This window comes from Sorex araneus, chromosome X (genome assembly GCF_027595985.1).
Source record: "Sorex araneus isolate mSorAra2 chromosome X, mSorAra2.pri, whole genome shotgun sequence".
Taxonomy (NCBI): domain Eukaryota; kingdom Metazoa; phylum Chordata; class Mammalia; order Eulipotyphla; family Soricidae; genus Sorex; species Sorex araneus.
This window is the reverse complement of record NC_073313.1, coordinates 360,714,025-360,740,344: the sequence shown is the minus strand read 5'-3', so window position 1 is coordinate 360,740,344 and position 26,320 is coordinate 360,714,025. Positions and strand designations below refer to the sequence as shown.

At 61.8% G+C, this 26,320-nt stretch overlaps 2 protein-coding genes across 2 annotated transcripts in view; one reads left to right on the top strand and one right to left on the bottom strand.

The window, feature by feature from the left end:
- The window catches only part of CIB4 (calcium and integrin binding family member 4), a 44,980-nt gene extending 35,229 nt beyond the window's left edge, over window positions 1–9,751 (top strand). The window contains exons 5-7 of the mRNA XM_004618921.2: window positions 7,657–7,766; window positions 8,641–8,729; window positions 9,658–9,751. Coding sequence (XP_004618978.1) covers window positions 7,657–7,766; window positions 8,641–8,729; window positions 9,658–9,688 — 230 coding nt within the window. The 3' untranslated portion in view covers window positions 9,689–9,751. The remainder of the gene's footprint in view (window positions 1–7,656; window positions 7,767–8,640; window positions 8,730–9,657) is intronic.
- A 1,146-nt stretch (window positions 9,752–10,897) lies between these two features.
- Window positions 10,898–23,709, bottom strand: FAM166C (family with sequence similarity 166 member C). The gene is made up of 4 exons (XM_055123480.1): window positions 23,586–23,709; window positions 15,621–15,864; window positions 14,447–14,559; window positions 10,898–11,042 (listed from the first exon to the last, which is right to left on the bottom strand). Exons 1-4 carry the CDS (start codon window positions 23,657–23,659, stop codon window positions 10,898–10,900), a joined length of 576 nt encoding a protein of 191 aa, XP_054979455.1. The 5' UTR covers window positions 23,660–23,709.
- Window positions 23,710–26,320: the final 2,611 nt, after the last annotated feature.

Below are 26,320 nucleotides of genomic sequence, written 5' to 3'. Positions count from 1 at the left end.
GATGGCATTGTGTCTAACCTGGGACTGGGTTTTTGCAAAGCTCCCCGTGGGGAGTCCCCAAGTTCCTCCACGTTTGAGACCCTCTACTAAAACCTGCCCCATCAGTCTGGATTGCATTCAGCTACGTGCGCGCGTAACTTGATTGTTTGGTTGTTCAGGGTTCAGGGGCCACACCTCTCGGTTCTTAGGACCTACTCCCAGCTCTGTGCTCGGAGCTCACTCCATGGCGTTCCGAAGACCATGCAGTGCTAAGGGTGGGACTCAGATCTACTGCACTCGAAGTCTGTGCTCCCGATCCTGGAACCATCGCCGGCCCAGGGACCATGGTTTTTAAAATACTGGAGTCTGGAGATGGGTGGGCTCCAGCAAGGAACCCAGGGACCCCGTTCCTTGAAGTCTCTTTGCTCTGAGACGACAGTGCTCCAAAGGGTTTCTCTGCTGCAGCCGTCTCCTCTGAACTCCAGGCAGGAAGGAAAAGAAATAGAGGCGGGGTCAGGACACCGCGTACACCGACAGCACAGATCAAGTCTATAACAGATTTTCCTCAGGAGCCTCGCCCAGCATCTCTGCCTCACGCCGCCCCATGGACATGCGCAGATGCAGGGGAGCTTGGGAAGCCGGGCTCGGAGGCTGAATGCAGTTGCCCCGAACAAGAATTGCAGGAGAAGGGGTTGGAGCGATAGCACAGCGGGGAGGGCGTTTGCCTTGCACGCGGCCGACCCGGGTTCGATCCCTGGCATCCCATATTGTCCCCCAAGCACTGCCAGGAGTAATTCCTGAGTGCAAAGCCAGGAGTAACCCCTGAGCATCACTGGGTGTGACCCAAAAAGAAAAAAAAAAAAGAATTGCAGGAGAGACCGCTTGGGGGAACGGAAGGGGCCAGACCATGGCCCAAGGATGCCCTTGGGCTCAGCTTCCGCTTGGCAGGACACTCAGGACCTCCATCTCGTCCATCCCCGACTCCCCACAACCTCAGGGCAGAGACCGGATGCCGTCCTGTCCTCTGCTCCCTCCAGCCACCCCTCAGGCAGGTGCCCCAGGCCGGTGCAGCTACAGGGGGTGAGGGGCGTGGCCTACCTCGCTCAACCCAGCAGCTGACTTCTGTGACCGCGGTTGGCGTGTCGGAGGGGACGTGAGGACAGCCCCGAGAGTCGTCCTTGGGAAGCAGCAGAAGAAGCCCCTGCGCTCCCCGCACGCCCAGAAGCCTGACCGCAAGCGTGAGAGTGCTGAGGCTTCCGGGACTGGCGGGGCCCCAGCACTCCCCGTCCCCGGCCCGTTCCCAGGCTGCTCTGCCCTCGCACCCCCAAAGGAGACCGGCTGCCCAGAACCACATTTCACTCCAGCAAAGCGCTCTGTGTCCAGATGGCTTGCGACCAAAGTCGTGTCACTTTACTGCAGTCTCCGCATATGGGAACGGGGCCAGCGGGACGCCTGGGGACACTGCGGGGTCTCTGGGAGAGGCTCAGGGTCTCTCCCCAGCAGGGTCCCTCTGCCGGCCACCGCCTCTGAACCGAGCTGACGGGGCAGCTGGGGCAAGGCCTCGGGTCCTAGCCGCCGCTCGGCAGTGCCAAGAGGGGAAGAAGCATTCTGGACTGTTTGTACCTCATACTTCACCTCCCACCTTGGGGCAGAGCCCCCCAAGGCCTGGGCTGTACCACAGAAGGATTCTGGGACATCAGTCACATCATTCTGTCTCCCCCTCCTGGCCCCCTAGGCCCAGCACTCATTCTTCAAACCTTACACCATTTCTTTTATTTATTTATTTATTTATTTATTTATTTATTTATTTATTTTTTGCGTTTTGGGTCACACCCAGCGATGCTCAGGGGTTACTCCTGGCTTTGCACTCAGGAATTACTCCTGGCAGTGCTTGGGGGACCATATGGGATGCCGAGGATCGAACCCGGGTCAGCCGCGTGCAAGGCAAACGCCCTACCCGCTGTGCTATCGCTCCGGCCCCCATTACACCATTTCTAAGGCTTGAATTTGGAATGGGGGCCACTCCCCAGCAATACCAAGAATGGAGCCCGGACCTCCCACATGCAAAGCCTGTGCTCCAGCCCTTTGACCTGCCTCGACCCAGAAGGGCCCAATGGGCCTGACGGTTGAGTGTTCAGACCCAGCGAGGCAGGGTGCACCCAGTGGTGCTCAGGACTGTGTTTTGGGGGTGTAGTGCTGAGGAGTCCAACGTGGGACCTTGTTGGACCACGCACTCCATCCTCCCTCTAAGGCAGAGCCCAAACTCCGGAGTTTGTGTTTTTGGCATTTAACAGTCACCAAGGGGTGCAGGGTGCAGCCTGCACGGTTTGTAACAAGCAGGGGCTTTGTTTGTTCCTTTGGTTTTTGGTTTTGGGCACTCAGGGATCTCCTGGTGGGACCATCTGGGATGCAGGGGAGCAAACGCAGGTTGCCACCTGCAAATCGAGCATCCTGCCCTCTGACTACCGGCCCAGCCCCTCTCAGATCAGCAGTCTCTGCACAGTCTCCCAGACCTGGAACCCCAGGCCAGCTGCCGTGGGGCCTGCAGGGCCCTCCCTGGGGCATGCTAGCGCTCTCTGTTTCCTGAAGAAAAACTGGGGCTCAGTTGACAAATCAGGGTTAACCCTGGCAGAAAAAAAAAATACAGGGAGGCCAAGTGCTTGTCTCCAGATAATGTCCGGGCCACTGGAAGCCACGGCTCTTCCCCCAGCAGGCAGTGTTCCGGGGGCAGCGGCGCTGTGGCCACGCAGTGTCCGGAACTCAGCCGCATCTGCGGCATCATCGTCCCCCACACAGCTGCGGGAGCAGAGGCGCCGCCCGACACAAGGGTTACACGCTCTCTGTAGTCATTTATTTATTTTTAATTTTAATTGAATTACCATGAGTTATAAATGGTAATTTATAACCATTAATTATAAAGTATAATCAGAAATATACACTGTGAAGGGACAGGTGTTAGAACATTGCATGACGGAAACGCAGCCCAACAGTATTGCGATGTTCCAACGCCTGTCCCTTCACCAGTGTATATTTCCCACCACCCATGTCCCCAGTTTCCCTCCTGCCTCGTCACCCCCCCGCCCCTGCCTGCCTCTACAGCAGACACTTATCTCTCTCTGTCTCTGTCTCTCTGTCTCTGCCTCTCTCTGTCTCTCTTTCTGTCTCTCCCTCTCTCTCTCCCCCGCCCCTTGGGCCCCCATCCTCCCTGCAGACCCTGTGATCCCCGAAGCTGTGCCAGGCGGGGCCCTTCCCCAGATTACTCTCTGCTCAATACCAGGGTCCTGATGTAGGTAATATAGGCACTGAGAGGTTATCATGTATGTCCCTTTTCCTACTTTCACCGAGTGCTTGTCCAGAGTGATCATCCTAACCACACACTTTCCCTCTAAAGACATTTCCAGAAGCTTTTGAGGGCCTCTGCTACTTACATCTCACTGGGCAGAACTTAGTCATGTGGCCATGCCCAGCCGAAAGGAAATCTGGGAAATGCAGTGTTCATTTAAGTGGCGCCAATAACCGGCGAGCGCCTGGGCATTGCGTGACAATGAAAGCAGTCACGTGGGACTGGGGACATAGGCTGCCCACAAACTGAGACCACGGATGTCCACTCTTGTCACCATCACTCACTGATGCGTGACTCTAGGCGGCTCATCCGTTCACGGATATACAAGGCAGAATACCATAAAGCCAAGATGCACTGACTACCGTGGGTGCCTAGAAACAAACATCTCTGGCCTTGTGCAATTTGCTTTTCGCCAGGGGAATAAAGGAGCTGATAAGTGAAGTGGGCAGGTGGGGAGCATGGCTAGAGGCGCTGGGGCAGGTCAGACCCGACCTTGCAAAGCGGCCCAACGGGAGGCACCCCAGAAGGGAGTATTGGGGCAAAATTGGCAAGAACAGGGTGTCAGCACCAGGTGTCTGGCCTTGAGCCTCATTCCACTCCTAGTCACATGTGCCCAAGACACAGAAACTGTCACATTCGCTTAGCAAGTCATCCTAGCCACGGCACCTAGCCTCACTGGGATTGGACAGGGCAGAGCAGGAAAGGTCACAGGCCAATAATGCTGAACTTTATGGGACTGGACCTTCCTGTAAGCCGAGACCCTCTATAAAATGTGCATTTGGCAATGAGGTGAACAGCCCTCGGCTGCTCCCGGAGGGTGTTTTCTCCGCGCACCCGGCATCCTTTGTGCCGTGTCTGCCCAGACCCAGTACACAGCGTGTCCGGGCACGTTGGGGCAAAGTGCTCCCCAACAGACAGGGTAGTAGGTGTGGCCGGGCTGGGGGTGGGGGCAAGAAGGCAGGGACAGGTGGGAAGAGGAAGGACCCTGGAACTGAGCAGAGAGTACTCCGGGAAAGGGCCCCGCCTGGCGCAGCCTCGGGGGGTCACAGTCAGGGTCCGAGGGGAGGATGGAGGCCCAGAAGAAGAGGCACAGTGGGAGGGACACAGCACGATGCCGACCTGAGCGCGAGAGACGGTGTGGCTGGTGACGGCCATCCTGCTCTACCGCCCTGTCAGGCCACACGGAGACCCCGCAGGTCTGCTCCGCCTGGGAGTGGACCCCCCACCCCGAGCCCCGGGGAGCCTTGGCTGGGGTGAGGCAGGAGAGAGAACGCCTGGCCCTACCCTGGGTCCACAGTGCTGGTGCGACTCCTGAGAGCAGACGCGGAGGGAAAAGATCGCGGGCGCTGCTGTGAGCTCCTGCACAACTGGGGGTGAGGCCTGGCAGCCCCAGGGGAGCTCCTCGGGCTGCACCCCCAGTCCCGCCGAGCTCGAAGCCTGCCCCCTGAAGCTCAGGGGCGGTGTCTCAACCAAGGACGAGTTCTGGCTCTTTGTGGAGGACGCGGGGAAAGGACGCGGGGCTGCCCGCACACAGAGCCGGGCTCGGGGTTTGTCTAGAGAGAATCCCACGCAGCAGAGTGTTGGCGGGAGTGGAAAGATCTGTGGAAACACACCGGAAAGTGAGTGACAGCTGGGCTTGGGGACAAGGGGTTTAGGAGAAGGACAAGGGACAAGGAGACATGAGGCTTGGCGATACCCTCCATCTGTGCGAGCTGTAAGAACAACCTGGGTACGTTCCTCCGTGGCCAGGGAGCCTGTGAGTTAGCGCAGACTTTGGGCATAATGAAGAGCAAAGTGAGGTGGGGGTCAAGGTTCTAGTCTCTGCACACGTTCTAGGAACTGGCTGCGGGCGGGGGGGAGGGAGTTTCAGGGGTGCCACCTCACCAGGAAGTTGGTGATGCCAGGCTGTGAGGCTCAGGGTCCCACTGCCTTTCTTCCTCCGGTCCCATGAGGCCACACCTTTGTTCTCCACACCCCTCCCCAACCTCAAAGGGACAGAGTCGTCAGGAGGCTTCTGGGGGCCCCTCCGGAGAGCTGGTGGGGGATGGGAGCAGGGCAGGGGAGGGGGAAAGCCCCCAAGGCCCTGGAGGGGCAGCTGGAAGGGCCTATGAGCTGTTAGCTGGTAGAAATGAGGGAAGGGGACAGCAAGAGCCACCCTGCCTGGCCACTCGTGCAGAGGACCCCAAACTTATTCACTGCCACTGTTTTAGAAAACAGAAGGTTTCACCCAGCGCTTCCTGGAAATCTACCTTCTTTAAGAGAACAAGCAGAGAATGTTCCCATATGACACCCAGAGTGACTACAGACCCCCCAAGCCCCGTCGGTCAGCCCAGCACCAGCCACGAGAGTGTTGCCCACTAGGGAATCACTGGGACCCAAGAGAGAGAGACAGAGAGACAGAGACAGAGACGACAGAGACAGATGCAGAAAGACACAGAGAGAGAGAGAGAGAGAGAGAGAGAGAGAGAGAGAGAGAGAGAGAGAGAGAGAGTGCAGTAGGGAAGGCACCTGCCTTGCATGCAGCCAACCCTGGTGGCAGCCCTGCCACCGCCTACGGTCCCCAGAGCCGGGAGAGATCCCTGAGCAGCCCCAGGCACTGCTGGTTGTGCCCCCAAGGACTAGAGTGTTGGTTGCACCTTTGCTAAGGACACGGGCTGAGCACAGCGGGTGGCGTCTGGGCTCAGGAGGCTGAGTGGACAGGGCAGGAAGGCAGGCGGCACTGGGCACAGAGTCCAGGAGAAGCCGGGCTGGTGTGTATGTGTGTGTGTGTTGGGGGGGGGGTGTTTGGGGTTTGAGCAGGTGGTATTTAAAGGCCAGAGGCGGGAGGGGCACAAAGGAAGCGTTGTGTGTTCATTTCCAGCCCGGCTGCCTCGGGTTGGGCATCTGTGTTATGAGAAGCGAACGCAGGGAGGTACCAAACACCCAGACTGTGGTTTGCTGCCGTCGTTTTTCTTACCTGGTTTATTACACACCAGCTGGCTGGCGAGCAGCTCGGGAGCTGTTGGGTGCTCGGGGCAGCTGCCAGGAATATGCACACGATCGTCTCAGCCGCCGGCAAGGCCCTTTACAGCCTCCGTCTCCGAATCAAGCTCCGACTCTTTCTCCTACAGCTTCTCACACTGGGCTGGGCTGCTTCTCCGCTGCCCGCCTTCCCTGGGCCACCAGGACCCAGCCTTTTACTTTCCCTCTCATGCTTCCTCCTCCTCCAAGAAGTCTTCCTCACTAACACCCTCACTCCCCCACTGACATGAGTGCACGCATCTGGAAATCCTCGGTGTTCGTCTGATTCTCTCCGCCTCTCCGAAGCCCAGACCCCCCATCTGGGGAGCTCCTAGTGGGCAGGACCAGCCTGGTTCCTGTCTCACCCGAACCCTGAGTCCCGTCTGCTTGCAGGGGGCAGCAGAGAGCAAGTCTGGAGAATGGGGGGGGGAGGGGCGGTGGCCGGAAGTTGGGAGGCAGGCAAGGCTCACTTTCACTTGGGGGAGAACAGCGCCTGTCTGGAGGGCCTGAGGGGGCTGGAGAGACACTAGGGAGGGAGGAGTCCACCCCAGGCTGCTTTCTGCAAAGGCCGGGCAGTGGGATCTGGGACCATTGGCCACCTGCGGTCACCCAGGAACCCCTGCCACGTTCCCCATAGCACACAGGGAGAAGCCCCGGTCCTGGAATGAAGATATCTTTTTTTTTTTTTTTTTTTTGCTTTTTGGGTCACACCTGGCAATGCACAGGGGTTCCTCCTGGCTCTTCACTCAGGAATTACTCCTGGCGGTGCTCAGGGGACCATATGGGATGCTGGGATTCGAACCCGGGTCGATCGCGTGCAAGGCAAACGCCCTCCCCACTGTGCTATCGCTCCAGCCCCTGGAATGAAGATATCTTAGGCTCGAAAGGGGACCCCGGTCCGGCTGGCGGGGGGCGGGGGGGTTCTCGGGGAGCAGAGGCCGAGGCTTGTCCTCAGAACCGAGGGCCTGAGAGGGACTGGCCCTCCGGCACTGTGTCAGCACGCCAACTCGTGTCACTTCCCACGGCTTCCCGCAGCCTGCCCTGCCCCCACGGCACCCGGCTCTAGGCTTGGGGCTCAGGGTGTCCCCTGGACACCCCCCGGAGCAGCCCCCGCCCCGCGCTGACCGGGAGGACGGATCCAGCTGTGGCAAAGGTGCTTGCTCCCAGCTCTGTTCTCTTTGCTGCTGGTTTGCTTTTAGGTTCCTACCTTGGTCCTGAGGAGCTGCTCACAGCTGGGTGCTCAGGAATGACTCCCGTAGGTTCAAGGGCGGGCGGAGCTGCTGTTCCCGCCCACCCCACAGCCCCGCTGAGTCCGTTCCCCCTCCCCGCTGCAGATTTCAATGAGAACGGCTTCATCGACGAGGAGGACCTGCGGAGTATCGTCTTCCGGCTCCTCAACAGTGATGACGTGTCGGAGGACCTGCTTACCGGCCTCACGAGCCATGTGTGTGCATGTGTGCATGTGTGTGTGCACGCATGCATGGGGCTATGTGCTCATCTAGGTGCATGTGCCTGTGCACATGTGCATGCCTATGTCTGTGCACATTTGTCTGTGCATGTGTGTCCGTGAACATCTCTGTGTGTGCCTGTGTGTGCCTGTGTATGTGCATGGCACAAGCATGTGTCTGTGCACATCTATGTGTGCGTGTATGCCTGTGTGAATGACTGTGTGCCTTGTACACTCACATGTCTTCTGCATGTGTGCATGCTTGAGCACTCGTGTGTGTGTGTGCATGTGTAAGTTCATGTGTATTTTCGTGCTCCTCTGTGTGTGCCCGTGTGTCACGCCTGTGTGCGCATGTGTGCCTGCATGGCGCTCGGGCTGCGGGGGGCTGGAAGTGACCCCCCAGCCTTCCCCAGCATCACATCCCACATGCCTGGGCCACCCGTCTGACCCTCCCTGCAGACAGGGCACCCGCCCACTCACACCAGAGGGCATCAGAGTCCCCTTGGGTCCGGGTGCACCTGTGCCCCACTAAGACAGCTGGGGGTGGGGGGCAGCCCCAGGGGGTGGGGCGCTATTTGTGTTCAGACCTGGGGAGTCCGCTAGGGCTTGGGCCTTGAGGGAGCCAAAGCAAGACAGAGCTGGAGGCTGGCACTGCCCCGCCCGCACCCTGCAAGGGACACTCTGCGGCCCAGGCCTGGAGCGGGTGGGGCACCAGCTGGTCACCCACACCCACTCTCAGGGCCCAGCTCCCCCAGCACCCACCCCAGACACCCCATGGGGCTCCTCCCACTCTACCCAGCCCCGCCCTCACTCTCTGCTCCCCCTGGAGCTCCCCCTGCTCCTATGCAGCCCCCACCCCCTCTGCCCCCAGGTCCTGAGGGAGTCGGATCTGGACGATGACCACATGCTGTCCTTCTCGGAGTTCGAGCACGCCATGGCCAAGTCTCCCGACTTCATGACGTGAGCTGCGCGGAGGGGAGGGGAGGGGAGGGGAAGGGTGGGGAAGGGAAGGGGCAGGGAAGGCCCCCAGCCTCCCTTGGTTGGGGGCTCCTCTCTTTCCCCAAGGGGCCATGAGCTTGTTTTAGAGTCAGCCAAACTGGAGCTTCTGGGAATCGGGGGTCAAGGGGCCGGGTGGGCCCCAGCCTGGGGTTCATGGGGCTCCCCCTCTCCCACCTCAAGGAGTTGGGGGGAATTGCATGCTCTAAAGGCCCTGGGGGTTTCCAACCTCTGTTCCGGGTATAAATGGGCCTTCACCCAGCCCCCTGCAAGAGATGGACGGACGGACAGACAGACGGACAGACGGGCTCCAAATCGGCCCTTTCCCAAGGCTCACCCTGCTGGCCTGGTCTGCCACCCCGTCCGCCTGAGCCCGGGGGTGCTGGGACCCCGGAAGGGCATCGTCAGGATGAGTGAACACGGCAGAGGAGACTGTCCTCTCCCGCCTCTGCCCCTCCCCCATCTCTCCGGGCTCCCTCCCCTCCCCCCCTCCCCTCCCGAGCTCTGCCTCCCCAGCTCCTCCGCTCCCACCACAGCCTCTCTCTCTCTCTCTCTCTCTGGGTCCCAAGTCTCTCCCTCTCTCCCTACTCCGGCTTGCGCCCCCTGGAGACACGCCTCCCCTTCCAGTGACGCCAGCGGCTGGCCTCGGGCAGGCCCCCTAAAAGAGGGTCACACTGGGGCCTCCAGCCCCGGGGCCTTACTCTTCCTGACAGCCTGACACACAGTTGAGCTGGACCTCTTTCCTCCTTGGGGTGCCCCCCACCGGCCTTCCCCCCTCGGGCCCAGACACCCGCCGGCTTCCTCCCGAGGCCGCGCTCCCAAAGGGCCGGGTGCCCACGCAGCCGGGAGCCGCACGTGAGGCCCCAGGGTAGTTCCCTGAATTCTCTTCCAGCTCCTTTCGGATTCACTTCTGGGGATGCTGACGGGGTCCCAGCAGGCCGCTGGGGGCCGAAACTTGACGTTCACGCCTCACGCCCTCACTCCTGGGGCCACGTTCCTGCCCCCCGCCCCTCCCCCACCTCCTCGTGTTACCATAATAAAACCAAAGAAATACGGTTCCGCCTGATGCGAGTGAGCGGGGGCCAGGGCTCCGGGGACGGGGCGTCCGGCGGGTCCAGCAGGCCTAGGCCAGGGCTGAGGCCCGCGGGGACTCTCAGCCTTCCTCCCCTCCCAGCCTGTCTTCCGGGAAGGCCCGGCTAGACACAGAGGGTGGGGTTCCTAGGGCCCCGTCTTCACAGAGGGCGGGCACCTCTCTCCACCCCCCCACCGGACCGCATGGCAGCAGCTGGGCTGCGCTCTCGGTGCCACTCAGCCTGCGGTAGATTTGGCCTCCACGGGACCACCCTTGGGTTGCAGCTTGGACGGAGATTCTGGAAGCCAGGAGAACCTTCTGGGGTGCTCTGAGAGGAGCTGCACCGCTGGCTTATCTCACTGACGCTGGCTTAGGGGTGTGGGGTCGTTCACCGCCTCCCCCCTCCGCCCCCGGACTTGACTCCCTGGCTGGCCCCTTGAATGATGGAGACCATATCCAGAAGGTTCTGGAAAGTCGGAGAACTCCTGGGGGGTGGGTCCACGCCTGCCCCGAGGTGCCCAGCCCAGACCCTCAGTGTGGGGGGTCACCCACTTGCAATCCCCAGGGCACACACCCCAACCCCGGAGGCTCCTGAGATACTTTCTCCCCCCCAGAGTGGCACCGTCCTGGCCCGGCCCCGACTGTGGTTCAAGGCCAAGATAACCCGCCTACACCACCTAAAGGTGGCTGCTCCCCCCTGCCTCCTCCCTCGGGCTCCCGGGCTCTGTGGGGACCCCACATCCTGGGCCATTCCAACCCCTCAGTCTCTGGGACAGGGCGGGACTCAGCAGCCGGCAACCTCTCCCAGCCCCGGTGCGGTTCTCAGTGTCGGGGGACACAGCCCCTCACCTCCCGGCTCACAGGGCTTCTTCCCTGGTGCCTGTGGAAGCAGGAGGGAGGGGGCTGGAGTCCCCCATTTCTCAGTCCCGGGCCAGAACCCTGGGGCGGGTGACCCCAGGCCCTTTGCCCGGCACCGTGGGAGCACAGTGCCCATGTCAGAGACGAGAACTGGAAGGTCTGGGCTAGATTTTATTTCCCACGGCCAAGGGGCTCGCGACCGTCATGCGCGGAACTCAAAGTAAAGGTTTCTTCTCCTTCGCTCCTGCGGGGACACCCTCTTCCCCGACGGGAACGTCTGGTAGGTGTGCAGGTTCTCGGGGGACACTCTCAAAATGTGCCACTTCTCCTTCGAGGTCAGGGGAGGCCTGTGGGCGGGCGAGGACAGAGCTGGCGTGAGGCTGTGTTTCCCGGAGGGAGGGGCCAGGCCCCGCTGCCAGCCCCGGCCATGCCAGCTCACGGCGCCCAGAGGCAGGGATCGGGACGGCCTGTGTCTGAGCCATAGTCCACGGGAAGAGGCCGCGTGGGTGCGAGACGTGCCGGACGCACCCTAGCTCACTCCTGCTAAGAGTCCCCTGTGAGGGTTGGGGCGGTTCCGGCCCTGGCAGCCCTGGAAACCCCGAGGAGTGAGGCACGGACTTAGCCTGGCGCTGGGCACGCAGCGAGCACCCGAGAGAGTGAGGGGAAATGGGTGAGGATGGAGAAGGGGCAGGTCACTGGTCACAGTGGCGACAGTGGTGGCGAGGATGGTGTGACCGACCGTGACGGCGGTGACGGCGGGGGTGTCAATGCCAACAGTGGTGGGCACAGGGCTAGGGATGGTGACCTGATGGAGACGGGGGCGCTGTGATCATGGCGGTGACCGAGACGGGTGATGACAGGAATGGTGACGGGGGTCACGGTGGTGATTATGATGGGAGGGTGGGGACCAGGGGCGGGGATCATGGGCACGGTGGTGGCTGTGATGATGAGGATGGGGATGGTGGTCATGATGGGGTTGGTGCTCCCTGCAGCGATGATGGGATGGTGGAGACTGTGGTGATGGGGATGAGGGTGACCAGAGATGGTGGTGATAGGTGAGTGAGGATGTTGAGATGACGGGGAGGAGGGTGAGTGGGGATGGTGGGTTGGGGAGGAGGGTGAGCGGGGATGGTGAGGGTGGGGAGGAGGGTGAGTGGAGATGGTGGGGGTGGGGAGGAGGGTGAGTGGAGATGGTGGGGGTGGGGAGGAGGGTGAGTGGTGATTGTGGGGTGGGGAGGAGGGTGAGCAGGGATGGCGGGGTGGGGAAGAGGGTGAGCAGGGATGGCGGGGTGGGGAAGAGGGTGAGCGGGGACGGTGGGGGTGGGGAGGAGGGTGAGTGGGGACGGTGGGGGGGATGAGGGTGAGCGGGGATGATGGGGATGAGGGTGAGTGGTAATTGTGGGGTGGGGAGTAGGGTGAGCGGGGATGGTGGGGGTGGGGAGTAGGGTGAGCGGGGACGGTGGGGGCGGGGATGAGGGTGAGTGGTAATTGTGGGGTGGGGAGGAGGGTGAGCGGGGATGGTGAGGGTGGGGATGAGGGTCAGCGGGGATGGTGGGGTGGGGAGGAGGGTGAGCGGGGATAGTGGGGTGGGGAGGAGGGTGAGCGGGACGGTGGGGACGGGGAGGATGGTGAATGGGGACGGTGGGGGTGGGGAGGAGGGTGAGCGGGAATGGTGAGGGTGGGGATGAGCGTGAGTGGTGATTGTGGGGCAGGGAGGAGGGTGAATGGGGGTGGCGGGGTGGGGAGGAGGGTGAGCGGGGATGGTGGGGTGGGGAGGAGGGTGAGCGGGGATGGTGGGGTGAGGAGGATGGTGAACGGGGACGGTGGGGGCGGGGAGGAGGGTGAACGGGGGTGGTGGGATGGAGATGAGGGTGAGCGGGGATGATGGGGATGGGGATGAGGGTGAGTGGTAATTGTGGGGTGGGGAGGAGGGTGAATGGGGGTGGTGGGGGTGGGGAGGAGGGTGAGCGGGGATGGTGGGTGGGGAGGAGGGTGAGCGGGACGGTGGGTGGGGAGGAGGGTGAGTGGTGATTGTGGGGCAGGGAGGAGGGTGAGCGGGATGGTGGGTGGGGAGGAGGGTGAGCGGGGATGGTGGCGTTGGGGAGGAGGGTGAGTGGGGATGGTGGGTGGGGAGGAGGGTGAGCGGGACGGTGGGTGGGGAGGAGGGTGAGTGGGGATGGTGGGGTTGGGGAGGAGAGTGAGTGGGGATGGTGGGTGGGGAGGAGAGTGAGTGGGGATGGTGGGTGGGGAGGAGGGTGAGCGGGACGGTGGGTGGGGAGGAGGGTGAGCGGGATGGTGGGTGGGGAGGAGGGTGACTGGTGTTAGTGGTTTTGTTGATGGTGGTGGTGATGTGGATGAAGACAGCAGTGTCGGTGCTGGAACTTGGGGCAGGGAATTTCCGCAGGCTGCAGAGTCCAGGAAGGAAAGGACTGAGCTGAGCACTGAGCCCTCCTCCAGCCACCTGGCGGGTCCTCGGAGCCAGGTGTGCAGCTGCGGGTAGCAGTGCAGCAGTGCGGGCTGCGGGTGTCGCGGAGGACGAGGGGGGCTGGGCGAGCTGCCCCGCCCCGGGTACAAGCCCCTGCCCAGAGCACCCCTGAGAACAGCTGTCCTGGGGAGGGGCCCCCGTGCCTCAGTGACACAGTGACTTCAAGCCACCCGAGGGGTGGACATGACCACCTCAAGTCCTACGTCTGGCTTCAGGGGCCTGCGTTCCATCCAGGGACCCTCCAGCAATACGTGTCCCCTGCCAGCCTGTCCCCTGCCCAGTTCCAGAGGCTCAGTGTCATTCCAGTCTCAGTTTCCCCTTCCCGAGGCCCCATCCGACCTTCCGGAGGACCCTGGAAAGGCGGTCGCACCCATTTCCCTGAAACGCCCTTCAAGGCTCCAAACAGGGGTTGCTTCTGTGTCAGTACCAAGGACGGTGATGGGTCAGAGAGACACAGCGGGCAGGGCATGTGCCTTGCATGCAGCCACCCTGAGTTCTACCCCTGGCATCTCCTAGGGTCCCCCGAGCACTGCCAGGAGTGATTCTTGAGTGCAGAGCCAGGAGTAACCCTGAGCATGACAAGGTGTGACCTCAACCAAACCAAAGTAAATAAATGAACAATAACAAGGATGGCGAGTCTTCGGGTTCTCAGAAAACGGGGTCTTCGTGGACCGGAAACTCAGCGCTTGCCCTTGGAGCCCTTCCACCCCTCCCCCACAGTGAGCTCACCCACTTGGTGCCAGGAGAGAGGGACGGAAACCAAGGGCCCAGATGAGCGAGGCGGGCGGAGCTGCCCTTCCCTGGGAACAGGAGCTGTCCCATTTGCAAGCAGGAGGGCCAGGTGGCCAGGCGCTGCCCCGACAGAACTCTGGAGGACGGGGACAAGTCCTCGGAGCCCTGCTTCTCAGTCCAATCGATCGAAGGGACGCGATCCCGCCCTTGCAGTGCTCACTGGGTCCACAAGAGGGCAGCAGCTCCTCGCCGCTCCGCGTCGTCTCCTCTGCCTTCAGCAAGGGTCGCGCAAGGCCGCCCGGGGAGCTGCCTGCAGATTCCCGCCAACCCGGCGGGGTTGCCGCCCACCCCGAGCAACCGGGCGGAAAACACCCTCCGGTTCCCTGCACGGGCTCCCTGGCATCTCTCCAGAGCTTGCCCTGCCCCCAAAGCCGCGGCCCCAGCCTCTGGCCACCACCCTCTGCACCCCAAGCTGGGTGCCCGCGTGGGCGGGGACGTGTTTGTGGGGAGCACGGCTGGGGGGTGGGCACTCACAGGTCGGTGGGGAGGGGGTACCGATCCTCCTCCTTCACGGGCAGCACGAAGTAGGGGACGCGCGGCACAGCACCCGTCTGGTCCAGGTACTGTGTCCGGTGCTGCTGGACTTGCTGCAGACCGGAGAGACCCATGGTCAGCGCGGGCACAGCAGGGCTGCGCCACTGCCCCACTGCTGTCCACTCCTGTCTCCCCACCTCCCCCAGCTCCTCTCCCCATCTGGCCGTGGAGCCACTGGGACTCTCTGCCCAGGGGTCGTGTCCTGGGATGGGCAGGGGCTGGGGGAGCTTCTTGAGGGGACCCAGGGGCCAGAGGGTACACAGGTGTGCCTGGGGTCTACGGGGGCACACCTGGGCAGGGTCCAGCCAGACCTCGGAGCCCAGACAAGGACGGGAGGGAGGGTCCCCCTCCCACTCGCTTCTACAGTAGCTGGGCTCCATGAGGGCGGGCTGGACGCAGGCACATCCGGGGTCTGCAGACAGGGAGGGGGAAGCAGTGGGGTCGGGAAAATGAGTGTGTCGGGGGCTGCTGCCTCTGACTTGGGAGGCAGCGAAGTGATGAGGGTCCCTACAGCCCAGTGGGGGCAGAGGGGAGGGCGTGGGCACACCCAAGCCCAATTCTGCTTGGGGACTGAGTCCTGAACACAGCGTATACGCGCGTGCACACACACACACACACGGGGATCCCTGCTGGCCCTTACTTGTAGAAGTGCGTGGACACACCGAAGCCCCCATTCCACTCCACCGCGTGCACACACACACACACACACACCACACACCACACACACACACACACACACACACACACACATCCTGGGCCCCTGCTGGCCCTTATGTGGTAGAAGTGCGTGAGCTGCCCCAAGCGGCGCCTGCACACACACACACATACACACACACACACCACCCGGGGCCCCTGCTGGCCCTTACGTGGTAGAAGTGCGTGAGCTGCCCCAAGCGGCGCCTGCACATACACACGCACACACACACACACACACACACATCCTGGGCCCCTGCTGGCCCTTACGTGGTAGAAGTGCGTGAGCTGCCCCAAGCGGCGCCTGCACATACACACGCACACACACACACACACACACACACACACACACACACACACACACACACACACACACACACACACACACACACACACACCCGGGGCCCCTGCTGGCCCTTACGTGGTAGAAGTGCGTGAGCTGCCCGGAGCGGCCGAAGTCGAGGTTGAAGCGCGTGTGCGGCCGGTAGGGGGCGCTGAGCAGCAGCGCGGGCGCGGGCCCGGGGACGGCGGGCAGGCGGCCCTCCCGGGAGCGGCGCGAGGTCCTCTCCATGGCCGCCCGGCGCTCGTCCTGGAAGTGCTTGAAGGTGGTGGAGCCGTAGGGCGAGCCGAAGGAGAAGGCCACCCCGGGGATGTGGCCCTGGTACCTGCGGGCGCGGGCAGGTGGCTGAGGCCGACCACGCCGCCCCGGGGCCGCGACGGACCCACCCGCGGGAGCCCGCTGGTGCCCGCGCCCCTGACCGAGGCTTACGGGGCGCTGAGCTCCTCCCCTGGGGGTCCCACCCCACAGTGCTTCCCCACCTCTTCCAGGTCCACCCTCTGATCTGGGGCATCCGAGCCCCGCCCACCTCCGGCCACAGCTGCTCTGGGCTGCCTGCCCCCGCGGCCCCCCTGGTTCCCTGGGCCTCCCGGAGCCAGAGGCAGGTGGCCTCACCTTGCTCATCCCTGCAAGTACAGGCATTGGGCAGGGCCAGAAATCCCGCTGGCTGATGAGCCAACGGTGCCCCGAAGGGTCACATCCCGACCTCCACCCACACACCAAAGGTGGGCCACTCAGCGGGAGCACAGAGCCACCCGCGCCTGAGTGAGGCCCCAGCCCTGCACGCCTGGAGCACTGCTGGGTCCCAGCACTGAGTCCGGCCCCAGGTGGGCTTGAGCATCACCAGGAGTGGCCGGAGAGGGGCAGGGAGGGCCCCACTTCAGGCCAGCCTGAAGAGGGTGAGGCAGATGGATACAGAAATACACACATGCTCGGTAGAACAGAACCAGACTAGAGGCACTCAGCCCTTGCCCTTCGACCCAATCCTTCCACGCAGTGGGAACTCCCCACCGAGGTGACCGTGTCCCCACGGAAGTGACTGTGACCCCACAGACATGAATGCATTCCCTCCCCCCCCACCCCCCGCCACCTGCTCTCTCCATGAGCAAAGCGAGCATCTGACTGGCAGGTGGAGGGTAAGCCTGGGGGTTCTTTCCCACCAGCTCCCCCCGGGAGCCAGAAGCCAGGCTGACCCTTGACACCAGGTTTGAGGGGAACATCCTGTCCTTCAAGAGGAAAACCTGCCCGGCCCAGCCCCGCTGTCCCCTCCTGGGGGGTCAGCATCACTCCGTTCTCCATCACCCTCTCGCCTTATTCCTCAGGGAATGTAAGGCATGAGAGATGCTGGTCACCAGAAGCTGCCGGGCCCCAGTAAAGGAAACAGAGACAGACAGACAGACAGACAGTGCAGGCACACGGCTCCTGCAAGTAGCCCTCCGTCCTTCCCGAGCACAGGAGCCCCCGCTGGCTCGTCTCAAAAGCAGGGCTCAGTGATGAGATCCCGCCAAAAAGAGACGATTCAAAAGGAACCCGGCACTCGGGAAGCGTGGAAGCTTCGTGACTGGTGTGGGGAGTGTCACGTATCTCTCAGATCGGCCTGGGAATAGCAACTAGGTGAAGGCTGCGCGCTGCACAGAACAGAAATGGCATGAAACCTGTCAAAGGAACCGCTATTTTAAGCAACAGAAATTGGGGGTGGGCGGAGGGGGCCGGGCGTGTGCGAAGGCAGAGAGTCGACGTCTGTATCCAAAATCGAACATGTCGTTTTAAAAAGCAGTTTCATTGCTCCCAGCCCTCAGTGGCTACTGGTCTTTTTCCCTCTTTCCCTCTCCTTCCTTTCTCTCCGCCTCCCTCCCTCCCTGTCCTTTGCTCCTTGGCAAGGATCTTGTAAAAACTAGTATTTCATATGACAAATGAGCATCGACCCAAAGCCTCGCTTTCCGTTCATGGTCCTGGAGGGCCCTTCTCTCCTGTTAAGTTCTCGAAGATTCAATTTCATGTTTTTCCTTTTCAAGGCATAAACATGGAATGGTCCTATCAATAAATGTGCAGGCTCTATCTATTCACCCAAAATAGACATATTTTATCTGAACACACACCTAAAGAGAACCCTAGAATGAAGTTCACCAAGTACTAGCCCTGGTGAATCTCAGTATTTTGTTTTTTTTTTTTTTTTCCTTTTTGGGTCACACCAGGTGATGCTCAGGGGTTACTCCTGGCTCTGCATTCAGGAAACACCCCTGGCGGTGCTCAGCGGACCCTATGGGATGCTGGGAATCGAACCCGAGTTGGCCATGTGCAAGGCAAACGCCCTCCCCGCTGTGCTATCACTCCGGTTGCATATTTAGTCAGGGCAGGAGAGAGAACAGCACTTACTTCACTTGCATCTCACCCCAGTTGACCCCCAGGACTATGTCTCCCAAGGTCTGCTGGGAGCAAACCCCAAGTCCAGAGCCAGGAGAAGTCCGTGAGCACCACCAGGGGTGACCCCAAGTAAAGAAATGCATAAAAGGAGAGAGTCGGTGGTGTGAGGAGATGCATCACCCAGAGCCTACTGTGGGCGTGGGCAGTGTGGCCAGCATCCAGCCCCGCCTCCAGTCTCGAGCCTCCGCATATCATGGAGTTGTGTGGGTGGGTTCCGGTGCCCAGGGCCCCGGGACTGTCAAACACAGGGCGGGGGGGGCTATTCCCAGGGGCGCAGCACTGCTGGGGTCCCATGGAGGGCTGTTTCTATTAGGGTGAGATTAGGAAGGCGTCCCACTGGGGTGGGGAGTCACATGAAGGGGTGCCAGGGGGCGGGGAGTCCCATGGAGGGGTGCCATGGGGTAAGGAGCTCCCACTGGGGTGAGTTCCATGAGGGGTTTCCGTTGGGGGGTGGGTCCATGAAGGGGTCTCCACTGCGAGGAGGCTGAGGAGAACCTCAGTGCAGAGGGACCAGGCTTCCCTTGGTGTCCCCTATGTGTGGGTGTCACCCCTGTAGTGGTCTTTCCCGGGACCCCACTTCCTTGGGGAGTGCTTCTAGACTCCAGTGCCCAGGGCAGCGGCTCCGTGTCTCTGCCCTGCCTGCCACCCCCGCCCTGTCCCCCGCCTGCAGCCGGGCCCTACAGCCAGCCGACTGTTAGGGCGCGGATCAGGATCTCCCCACCCAGGGCAGTCCTGCTCTAACCCTACCACCCAACTCCACCAACCCTGTGAGACCCCCAGCCTGCCCCGCCATCTCCCTTCCCCCACCCAGGTCTGCCAGCCCCACTTCCTCCCGCTCTGGCACTGGTGCCAGAGGCCCTCCCCAGTCTGATGGCCTTAGTTCACGTCCCCCTCACGGTCTGCGGATGCCCTGTGCCCCGGAAGCGCTTCTCACAGCTGGCTAAGGAAGCCTCTGAGCCTTCACACGCACTTCCTAGCTCCTCCTGCAATTGGAGGGGTCCCCCTCCCTATGCCCCTCACCCTCTATCCCATTGGAACCCCCCTCCCCTCCACCACACACACTCAGCGCTTCCTTCAGGCCGCCAACTTCCCTCCTGCCCCTGGCTCCTCAGCACCTACACACACTTGACACAGATTCCCTGGGGGAGGGGCAGCGGCCCAGGAACTCCAGGAAGGAGGGCTGTTTTCAGGGGGGCTACCGCCAGGTGCAAGGTGGTGGCACAAAACTCTCTCTCTATGCACAAAGGCCTTTGCACACCCCAAGAAAGGAACTAGAGCAACTAAGTGATGAATCTGCCCTCCCCTCCCCCCCCATCCCTCCCCTCTCCCCACCAGCTCCCATATTTGCATCCCAATAGGAGACACCCCTCCCCCCACAGCCACCTGGTTCCTTTCCACTCCTTAGGGGGAGGGGGCGTGTGAGGAGCTGTGAGGTGTGTACGTCTGTGTGTGTGAAATGTGTAGGTCTATATGCACATATGTGCATATGTGAATGGTGTACACACACACCATATGTGTACATGAACACACACGTGTGTGCTGTACATACATAGACACTTTATGGATATACATATACATGTATGTATGTGTGTGCGCACATGCGCAGATACACAAGCTCGCATTCCTTCACTGCCAGGGCCCACGCCTGGGCCTCAGGGCCCTGTCCTTGCATTTTTGTCCCCTGAGCTCCCAGGCGGCCTGGGTGGGGAGGAGCAGCAGGGAGGACGGACAGGGCTCCACTGAACAAGCCCCTCACTCCTTCTGCTTCCTGCCCCTCCCCCACTGCACCCCTCAGGAGGGAGAGTGCTCTTGCAACGCCTGAGCCCACGTGTGACAGACCCCAGGAGGCCTAGAGTGAATGACAGGGACTCTATCCCAGGAGTGGCCTGATGAGCTCATTGCCAGTTCCCAGTTCCCAGTCCGCCCCCCCTCCCCCGCACCTCTGGCCCTGGGGTGCAAGGGTGCAGGGCTGCAGCGGAGCTTCCTCTGTCTTCTCACCCCCGCGGGGGGCTCGGCTTTCTCCCCAGTAAAGGGCCACCCAGTGTGGCTGGCCACACTCCCCCCAAACGCTTTCCCAGAACCCCCACATCTAAACGCACTTTCCTCCCCTAGCCATGCTTTGAAGCACCCCCTTCCGCGGGACCCCTTCCTGTGGGACCCCCTCCCAGCCCTGTGAGTTCCAGAGCCCCCCCCCCCCCCCGGGGGCTCTGCTCTGGCTGCCGCTCGCTCTCCCCGGCCTGGAGCTGCATCTTCCCCCGGGGACTTCTGAGCGGGGTGTCCCCCGCTCTGCTGAGCTGAGTGACACGGAGGGAGAGGAGGGCCCTCCCGGGCACCAGGTTCTTCTGAGGGGTCCCTGTCTGGACTGGTGAGGCCTTCCCCTCCCCACTGCCCCCGCCTCATTCCCCAGTGACTCTGGCCCAACAGTGGGGGCTGCAGCCCCATCCAGGCGCCTGCGCAGACAAGCAGTGGCTGCAGAAATGCAGCTGCCCAGCCTTGTCCCAGGAGACGAGGTCTCGCGTGCCGTGGGCCGGGGTCCTGGCCTAGCCTGATAAATCTGAGCGCCCCGTTTGCAGGTGTGTTCCGAACCAGGCACTAAGCTGGAGGGGCCGCGGGCTGGCCCAAGGGTGGGGGCAGAGCCGGCGTGAGGCTTGGGCTCGCGTCTCCCAGTGGGGCCGCCCTACGCACCTACACGGTCTGGGATCACTGACCAGGTGTGGAAGAGCGGCCCAGGGAGCCCGGTCTCATCCCTGAGAGCCTGAAGGTGTCGGGGTGCCCAGATCTTGGTCCCCGCAGGGGCGGCTCCCAGCTAATAAGGCTGGGCTGCACCCCTGCCCCCCCCACAGCCAAGAAGTTAGACCCCTGCACCTCCGGCACCTCATGCCAGATCATGGGCCAGGTGGGAGCAGGTTTGCTGGGGTGCAGATAAGCCTGTCACAGTCCCGCACAGCCTCACCCCTGCTTGCCAGAGAGGGGAGTGAGGCCAGGAGAGGATCATGAGACATAAACGGCCCCGGAATCACAGCCAGGGAGCCCGGCGCCAGCTCTACTCCGTGTCCTCCGAGCCACCTGCTCAGTGGGGCAGCAGCTGAGGGTTAGGAGGGGCTGGGAAGGTCGGCGTGGACATCCCCCGGCCCCACCCCGGTCCCGGTCCCGGTCCCACGGGCAGTGTGCCGGACGGTCACTCTCACTGGGGTTGTCGTGAGGGTTGTAGGTACCGGAGCTTGCAGAGAGGCTGGCAGAACCTGGCACATGGTGAGTGATTCGGGGTGCTCCCACGGACTGTAGGAAGCTGCCCCCAGCCCAGCTCTCGCATCATCAGCCAGGGGCTTTGGCAGCCCCCACCCCGCCCCAGACCTCAGGGACCCCCTCCTGGAGGGAGGGGGCAGGGCTTCTGCTCTGAACAAAACTGGTAAAAGGGAGAATGAAGTGTCGGAGCAGCTATGCTCACCAGCCCAGGGGACGCTGGAAACACGCAAATAGGGGCAGAGCGATAGGACAGCGAGAAAGCCTGCATGCAGCCGACCTGGGGTCAATCCCTGGCACCCCATATGGCCCCCTGAACACTGCCAGGGGTGATTCCTGGGTGCAGAGACAGGAGCAACTCCTGAGCACAGCTGGGTATGGCCAACAATGAAATGGAAAGGAAAAGGAATTATGATCAAGTGTGGTAGGGGGAGCTTGGATTCTTCCAGAAACAGCCAATGAATTAGCCTTTAGGAACACAGTCCAGTTCAGTGCAGTTCCTGCCTTTGGACCTCTTTCAGGGGCATCTCTCCCTTCTAGAAAGATCCAGCTGGGGCTGGAGCGATAGCACAGTGGGTAGGGTGTTTGCCTTGCACGCGGCTGACCCAGATTCGATTCCCAGCATCCCATATGGTCCCCTGAGCACCGCCAGGGGTAATTCCTGAGAGCAGAGCCAGGAGTGACCCCTGTGCATAGCTGGGTATGACCAAAAAATAAAATAAAATAGAAAGATGCAGCTAAGAAAGCAGGAGGACCGGGCACAGCTGCACAGTGGCTCAGCCTGGCCCTGTCCTCGCCTGGGGTCTTATTTAGGCCTCGCTTGTCAATTTCTAGATCAATTGTAGAGATGGGCCTGCAGGGCACTGTAGACAAGGAGCGGGTAGACACTCCCGCTGGGGTCACATCCCCCAACCCGAGACAGGGGGGGGGGGGCCTCAGCCCAGAGTTTTTAACTGGAAATTGTAAAGACTTAAGAGAAGAAACAGAAGAGGAAGACTGAGAGCCAGCGAGACAGCTGGTGCGTTGCCTTTGCTGAGCCTCGACTCTGCCATCACACGTCCCTCCAGCACGTCCGTGAGTGGGCCTGAGGACTCCAGGCATCGGGGGAGGGGGGCTGGTGGTCCCTGGCACCAATGGGCCCAAGTAGCACCACAATCTTTGAACCAACTAACTTACTCTTCAAGAGTAGCCCCAGAGGGGCTGGAGTGATAGCACAGCGGGTAGGGCGTTTGCCTTGCACGTGGCCGACCCGGGTTCAAATCCCAGCATCCCATATGGTCCCTTGAGCACCGCCAGGGATAATTCCTGAGTGCATGAGCCAGGAATGACTCCTGTGCATCGCCTGGTGTGACCCAAAAAGAAAAAAAAAAGAGTAGCCCCAGAGAAGTCCCCAAGCCCCCCAAATCATTTTTTTAAAAAAAAAATAGCTCATGATAATCCCCCGAAGGTGGCATGAATGCCACTATCCAAGGCTGCTAAGCGGAACCTGGTGATTGAGCCGGTCACCCATGTGTCCAGCACATCCCGGCCGCTTGCTCCTTCTCTCCTGGCCAGGGCGGCGCGGCAGTTTGAGAGTTAGATCCTGAATCCTTTTCTAAGGCACTTGGCTTCGCGCAGGGAAAACCATCGCGGGGGTCAGCCTTATCTGATGAGACTCGGGGAGCTCTGGGGCAGGTCCCCGTGTGCTGCCACCAAGCATCCCTGACCTTCCCGCTGGACCCGCCTGTTCTGCAGGCTCCTTGCCCAGCGGGAGGCGACAGCCGGCTTTAGCCTACACGGCAAGGTCCGCAGGGCTTCTCCAGCAGGTCCCTGTCCTTGTCTCAACCCGGGAAGCAGCGGCTGGGTGGAGAGGGGACAGGCTGGGCACGTGGGAAAGCAGCAGAACAGCCTCGTCTTATACTCTGGGGGGATGAAAACACCAAGGAGCCGAGAAAGAGCTTTGCTCTGAGTCTTGAAAGCTGGGCGGGAGGGCCACAGCGGAAGGCAGATTCTGGGGGCGACAAAAGGAGAACTTATGCTTGGAACCAAGACCCCGAACCCTGGGGCCTGATTAGAGCCAGGGCGCCCACCTGCTTCCCTTCGCCTCTGAAATGCAAACACTAATCTTTGCGCAGACCTTGGGGGTCGGAGGCTGGGTGCCCACCGCCCCGCCTTCCCCCAACGCACACACAGCACAGCCCTCTGCCTTCTGGTGGGGTCCCCAATACCGCCCCTGCTCGCTCTCCCTGCCCGATGTGTGCTGGGGATTGACACCCTACGAAAAGGGGGGTTCTGGCGAGCACCGTCCCGCAGAGCCCGCGGCGCGTGGGGGGAGGGGCGCAGCCTCGGGGAGGGGCCGGGGTTTGCGACCCCCCTGAGATCCGAGGAGGGCGGCGGCCTTACCCGGGCATGAGGCCGGGGGGCAGGAAGGCGGCATTGAAGTCGGTGAGCAAAGTGCCCGCGCTGCGGAAGGCCATGGTAGCTGCGCGCCCCGCCCCTGCGCTCTGCACCCGCCCGGCAGTAAACAACCCGGTTACCCGGCAACCGCGCGCCTGGCCACGCCCCCGGCCGCGCGCCCCGGGGTCCCCCCCCCCTCCCGCTCCCCAGCCAGGCCTCGCTTTCGCTCGAGGACCAGCTCTCTGCAGGCTGGGCTGGGACGGGGCTTGGGTGGCCCGGCTGGAGGCAACCCGGGTGACCTTCTGCAGGCCCCGCGGTGGGCCCGCTCGGAACCTGCTCGCTCGGGCGGGCGAGTGGCCGTAGGGTCATCGCTCCCCGCCCTGAGGCTGCCCCGCGCGCGCGGCCTCTGGTCCCCAGGGAAGTTCCCTTTCACGGATCACTCCTGCCTCTCCGGAATTCTTCCTGCTCGCCTCGCCTTGCCCAGCAAACTGGCCTTGCAAACGTGGTTCTGGAGATCAGGAGCAAGGAGCAAATTGTGCTGGCCGGGATGGGGGGGTGAGGTTGGAGGCGTGCCCCAGTCCCGCTGATGTAACCCTGGACGCACCCTGAGGGCGAGGGTTCCCCGTGGCCGGGTGCTGGGGGGTCGGGGTGACAGTCTCCCAATCGCATGCTGTCCCTGACAGGAGCCCTGAGCTGCCTCCCCCGCCGCCCTGGAGCGGTCCGGGTCCCCGGAGGGCTTCGCACTTGCCCTTCCTGCCAGGCTCGCCCCCACCCGCCAGCGGAGAAGGGTTGTGGACAGAATGACAGCGGGTGAGACCAGCCCCGGGAGCTGGCCTGGCCTGCATCCAGCCTCTCCCTGACAGATGCCGATGGAAAGGAGACCCAAGAAGCAGAACGGTGGCCTGGGGAAGAAGGAAATGTGATAGGAGCTTGCGGGACAGCTGGATCAACCCAGATTTCCCCCCATGGCACACGCTGCAATAAGGAAAACGCCCCCAGATCTCCCCGCCCTCCTAGCCCTGCACCCCCACCCCACCCTGCGGGCAGGGGCGCCCACACGTCCGTCCTCATCCCTAATTCTGAGCCCCTCTGCCGCCAATCCTTCACCCTCAGTTCAAGGGTGTCTGTCTCTTCTATGTCTGGACCAGTCCTGGGTCATACTTGTCCCTAACCCACCAAGTATTCCTGACACTGCCTCTGAACGCATCACAGCGGGTCCGAGGCACCCGTGGGGGAGAGGGGGCCTGGCTTAGAGATCAGCCAAGGGGTGCTCTGCATGGGCCCACAGTAGAAGCTGAGATTTAGTGTAGCTGGTTGCCTGCCTTGGACAAGTTTATGGATTCTTCTGGAAAGATGGGCATGCAACCCCTCCAGACCTCCACGGGACCTCGCGAGGTGGACTGTTTTCCCAATGAAGTGCCACCAAGCCCCACAAACACAGATGGATAGATAAAAGATGTTAATGATTTTTTTTTAATGACACATTAAATGATTCTGCTTCAGGGCCGGGGCAATGTTTGCCTCTCACACGGCCCACCCAGGTTTAATCCCCAGCATCCCACGCGGTCTGCTGAGCCCAGTCAGCAGTAATCTCTGAGCATAGGACCAAAAGCAAGCCCTGAGCATCACCTAGTGTGGCCCCAAAACAAACAAAAAAGTTTCTATTTCATTACAACTGTAGACAACTATTTGCATCTGATCAATACACTATTCTAAATAGTCTTTCTTTCAATTCGGTGAAATGAAAGTTGAGGATCAAGGGCCAGGCTTAAGGAAAGAAGGAGAAGGAAATAGAACATAAACAGAGGGGGGAATGGGACCATGGAGCAAAGAAGCATCTAGAAGGAGGGGAGGGGCTCTGTGGCACCCTGCAGGTCACTCTGGGTGTGGACTGGGAAGGGCGTGGCTTCTTGCTAGCAGAAAGTTTCTCTAAACCCTGAGACCCTGTTTTAGATTGGTCACCCCGATCTTTCTGCTACCTGATGGGGGTGTGTGCATGGAAGGTTCTAGGGTCTCTTGGAAGGGAGGGGAGCAGAGAGATGAGGGGTGAAGGCAGAGAGAGAGAGGACCCTAACCCCATCCCACCGTGGGTGTGGGGCGCAGAGCACATCTGGAAGAGACAGCGGTGGGGTGGAGGCAGGGGTTGTATGAGCCCCAATTACAGGAGCAAGGATACAGGACCCAGGGGACGGGGACAGTCAGGTCCTTTCTCTCAGGTTCCCAGGGCACAGCTCAGCTGCAGGGTCCTGGGCTGGGCTTCTGCGCCCCCTGGCACCTCACTGGCACCAGCAGCCCCAGTGCCCAACTGGATTCTGGGGGAGAGGCTCCGAGCAGCAGCCCTGCGTGGGCACGAAGGTGCTCAAGTTCCCTGGGCCCCCCTCCCCCCCACGTGCATGCCAGCTCCCCCTTCCCTTCCCTTCCCTTCCCTTCCCTTCCCTGCAGAGACCGGGAGAGGTGGGCCAGGGGCCTGGCATTGGGGAGACCCGAGAAGTCGCTGAAGTGGTGTGGGCGCTGCTGAATAATGAATCCTGGGTGGCTGCACCCCCTGCAGGGCTGCACACGCACACGCGCGGGCTGGCAGTGGGAGGGGCGGGGGCTGCGGGGCTGCCAGTCTCCTCGGGAGTAGCTGGCAGGAGCAGCTCAGCTCTGCTCCGTGGCTGTGGTCTCTGCGGGGGGCAAGTGGAGGAGGAGGAGGAGGAGGAGGAGGAGGAGGAGGAGGACTCGGCAGCTGCGGAGGAAGA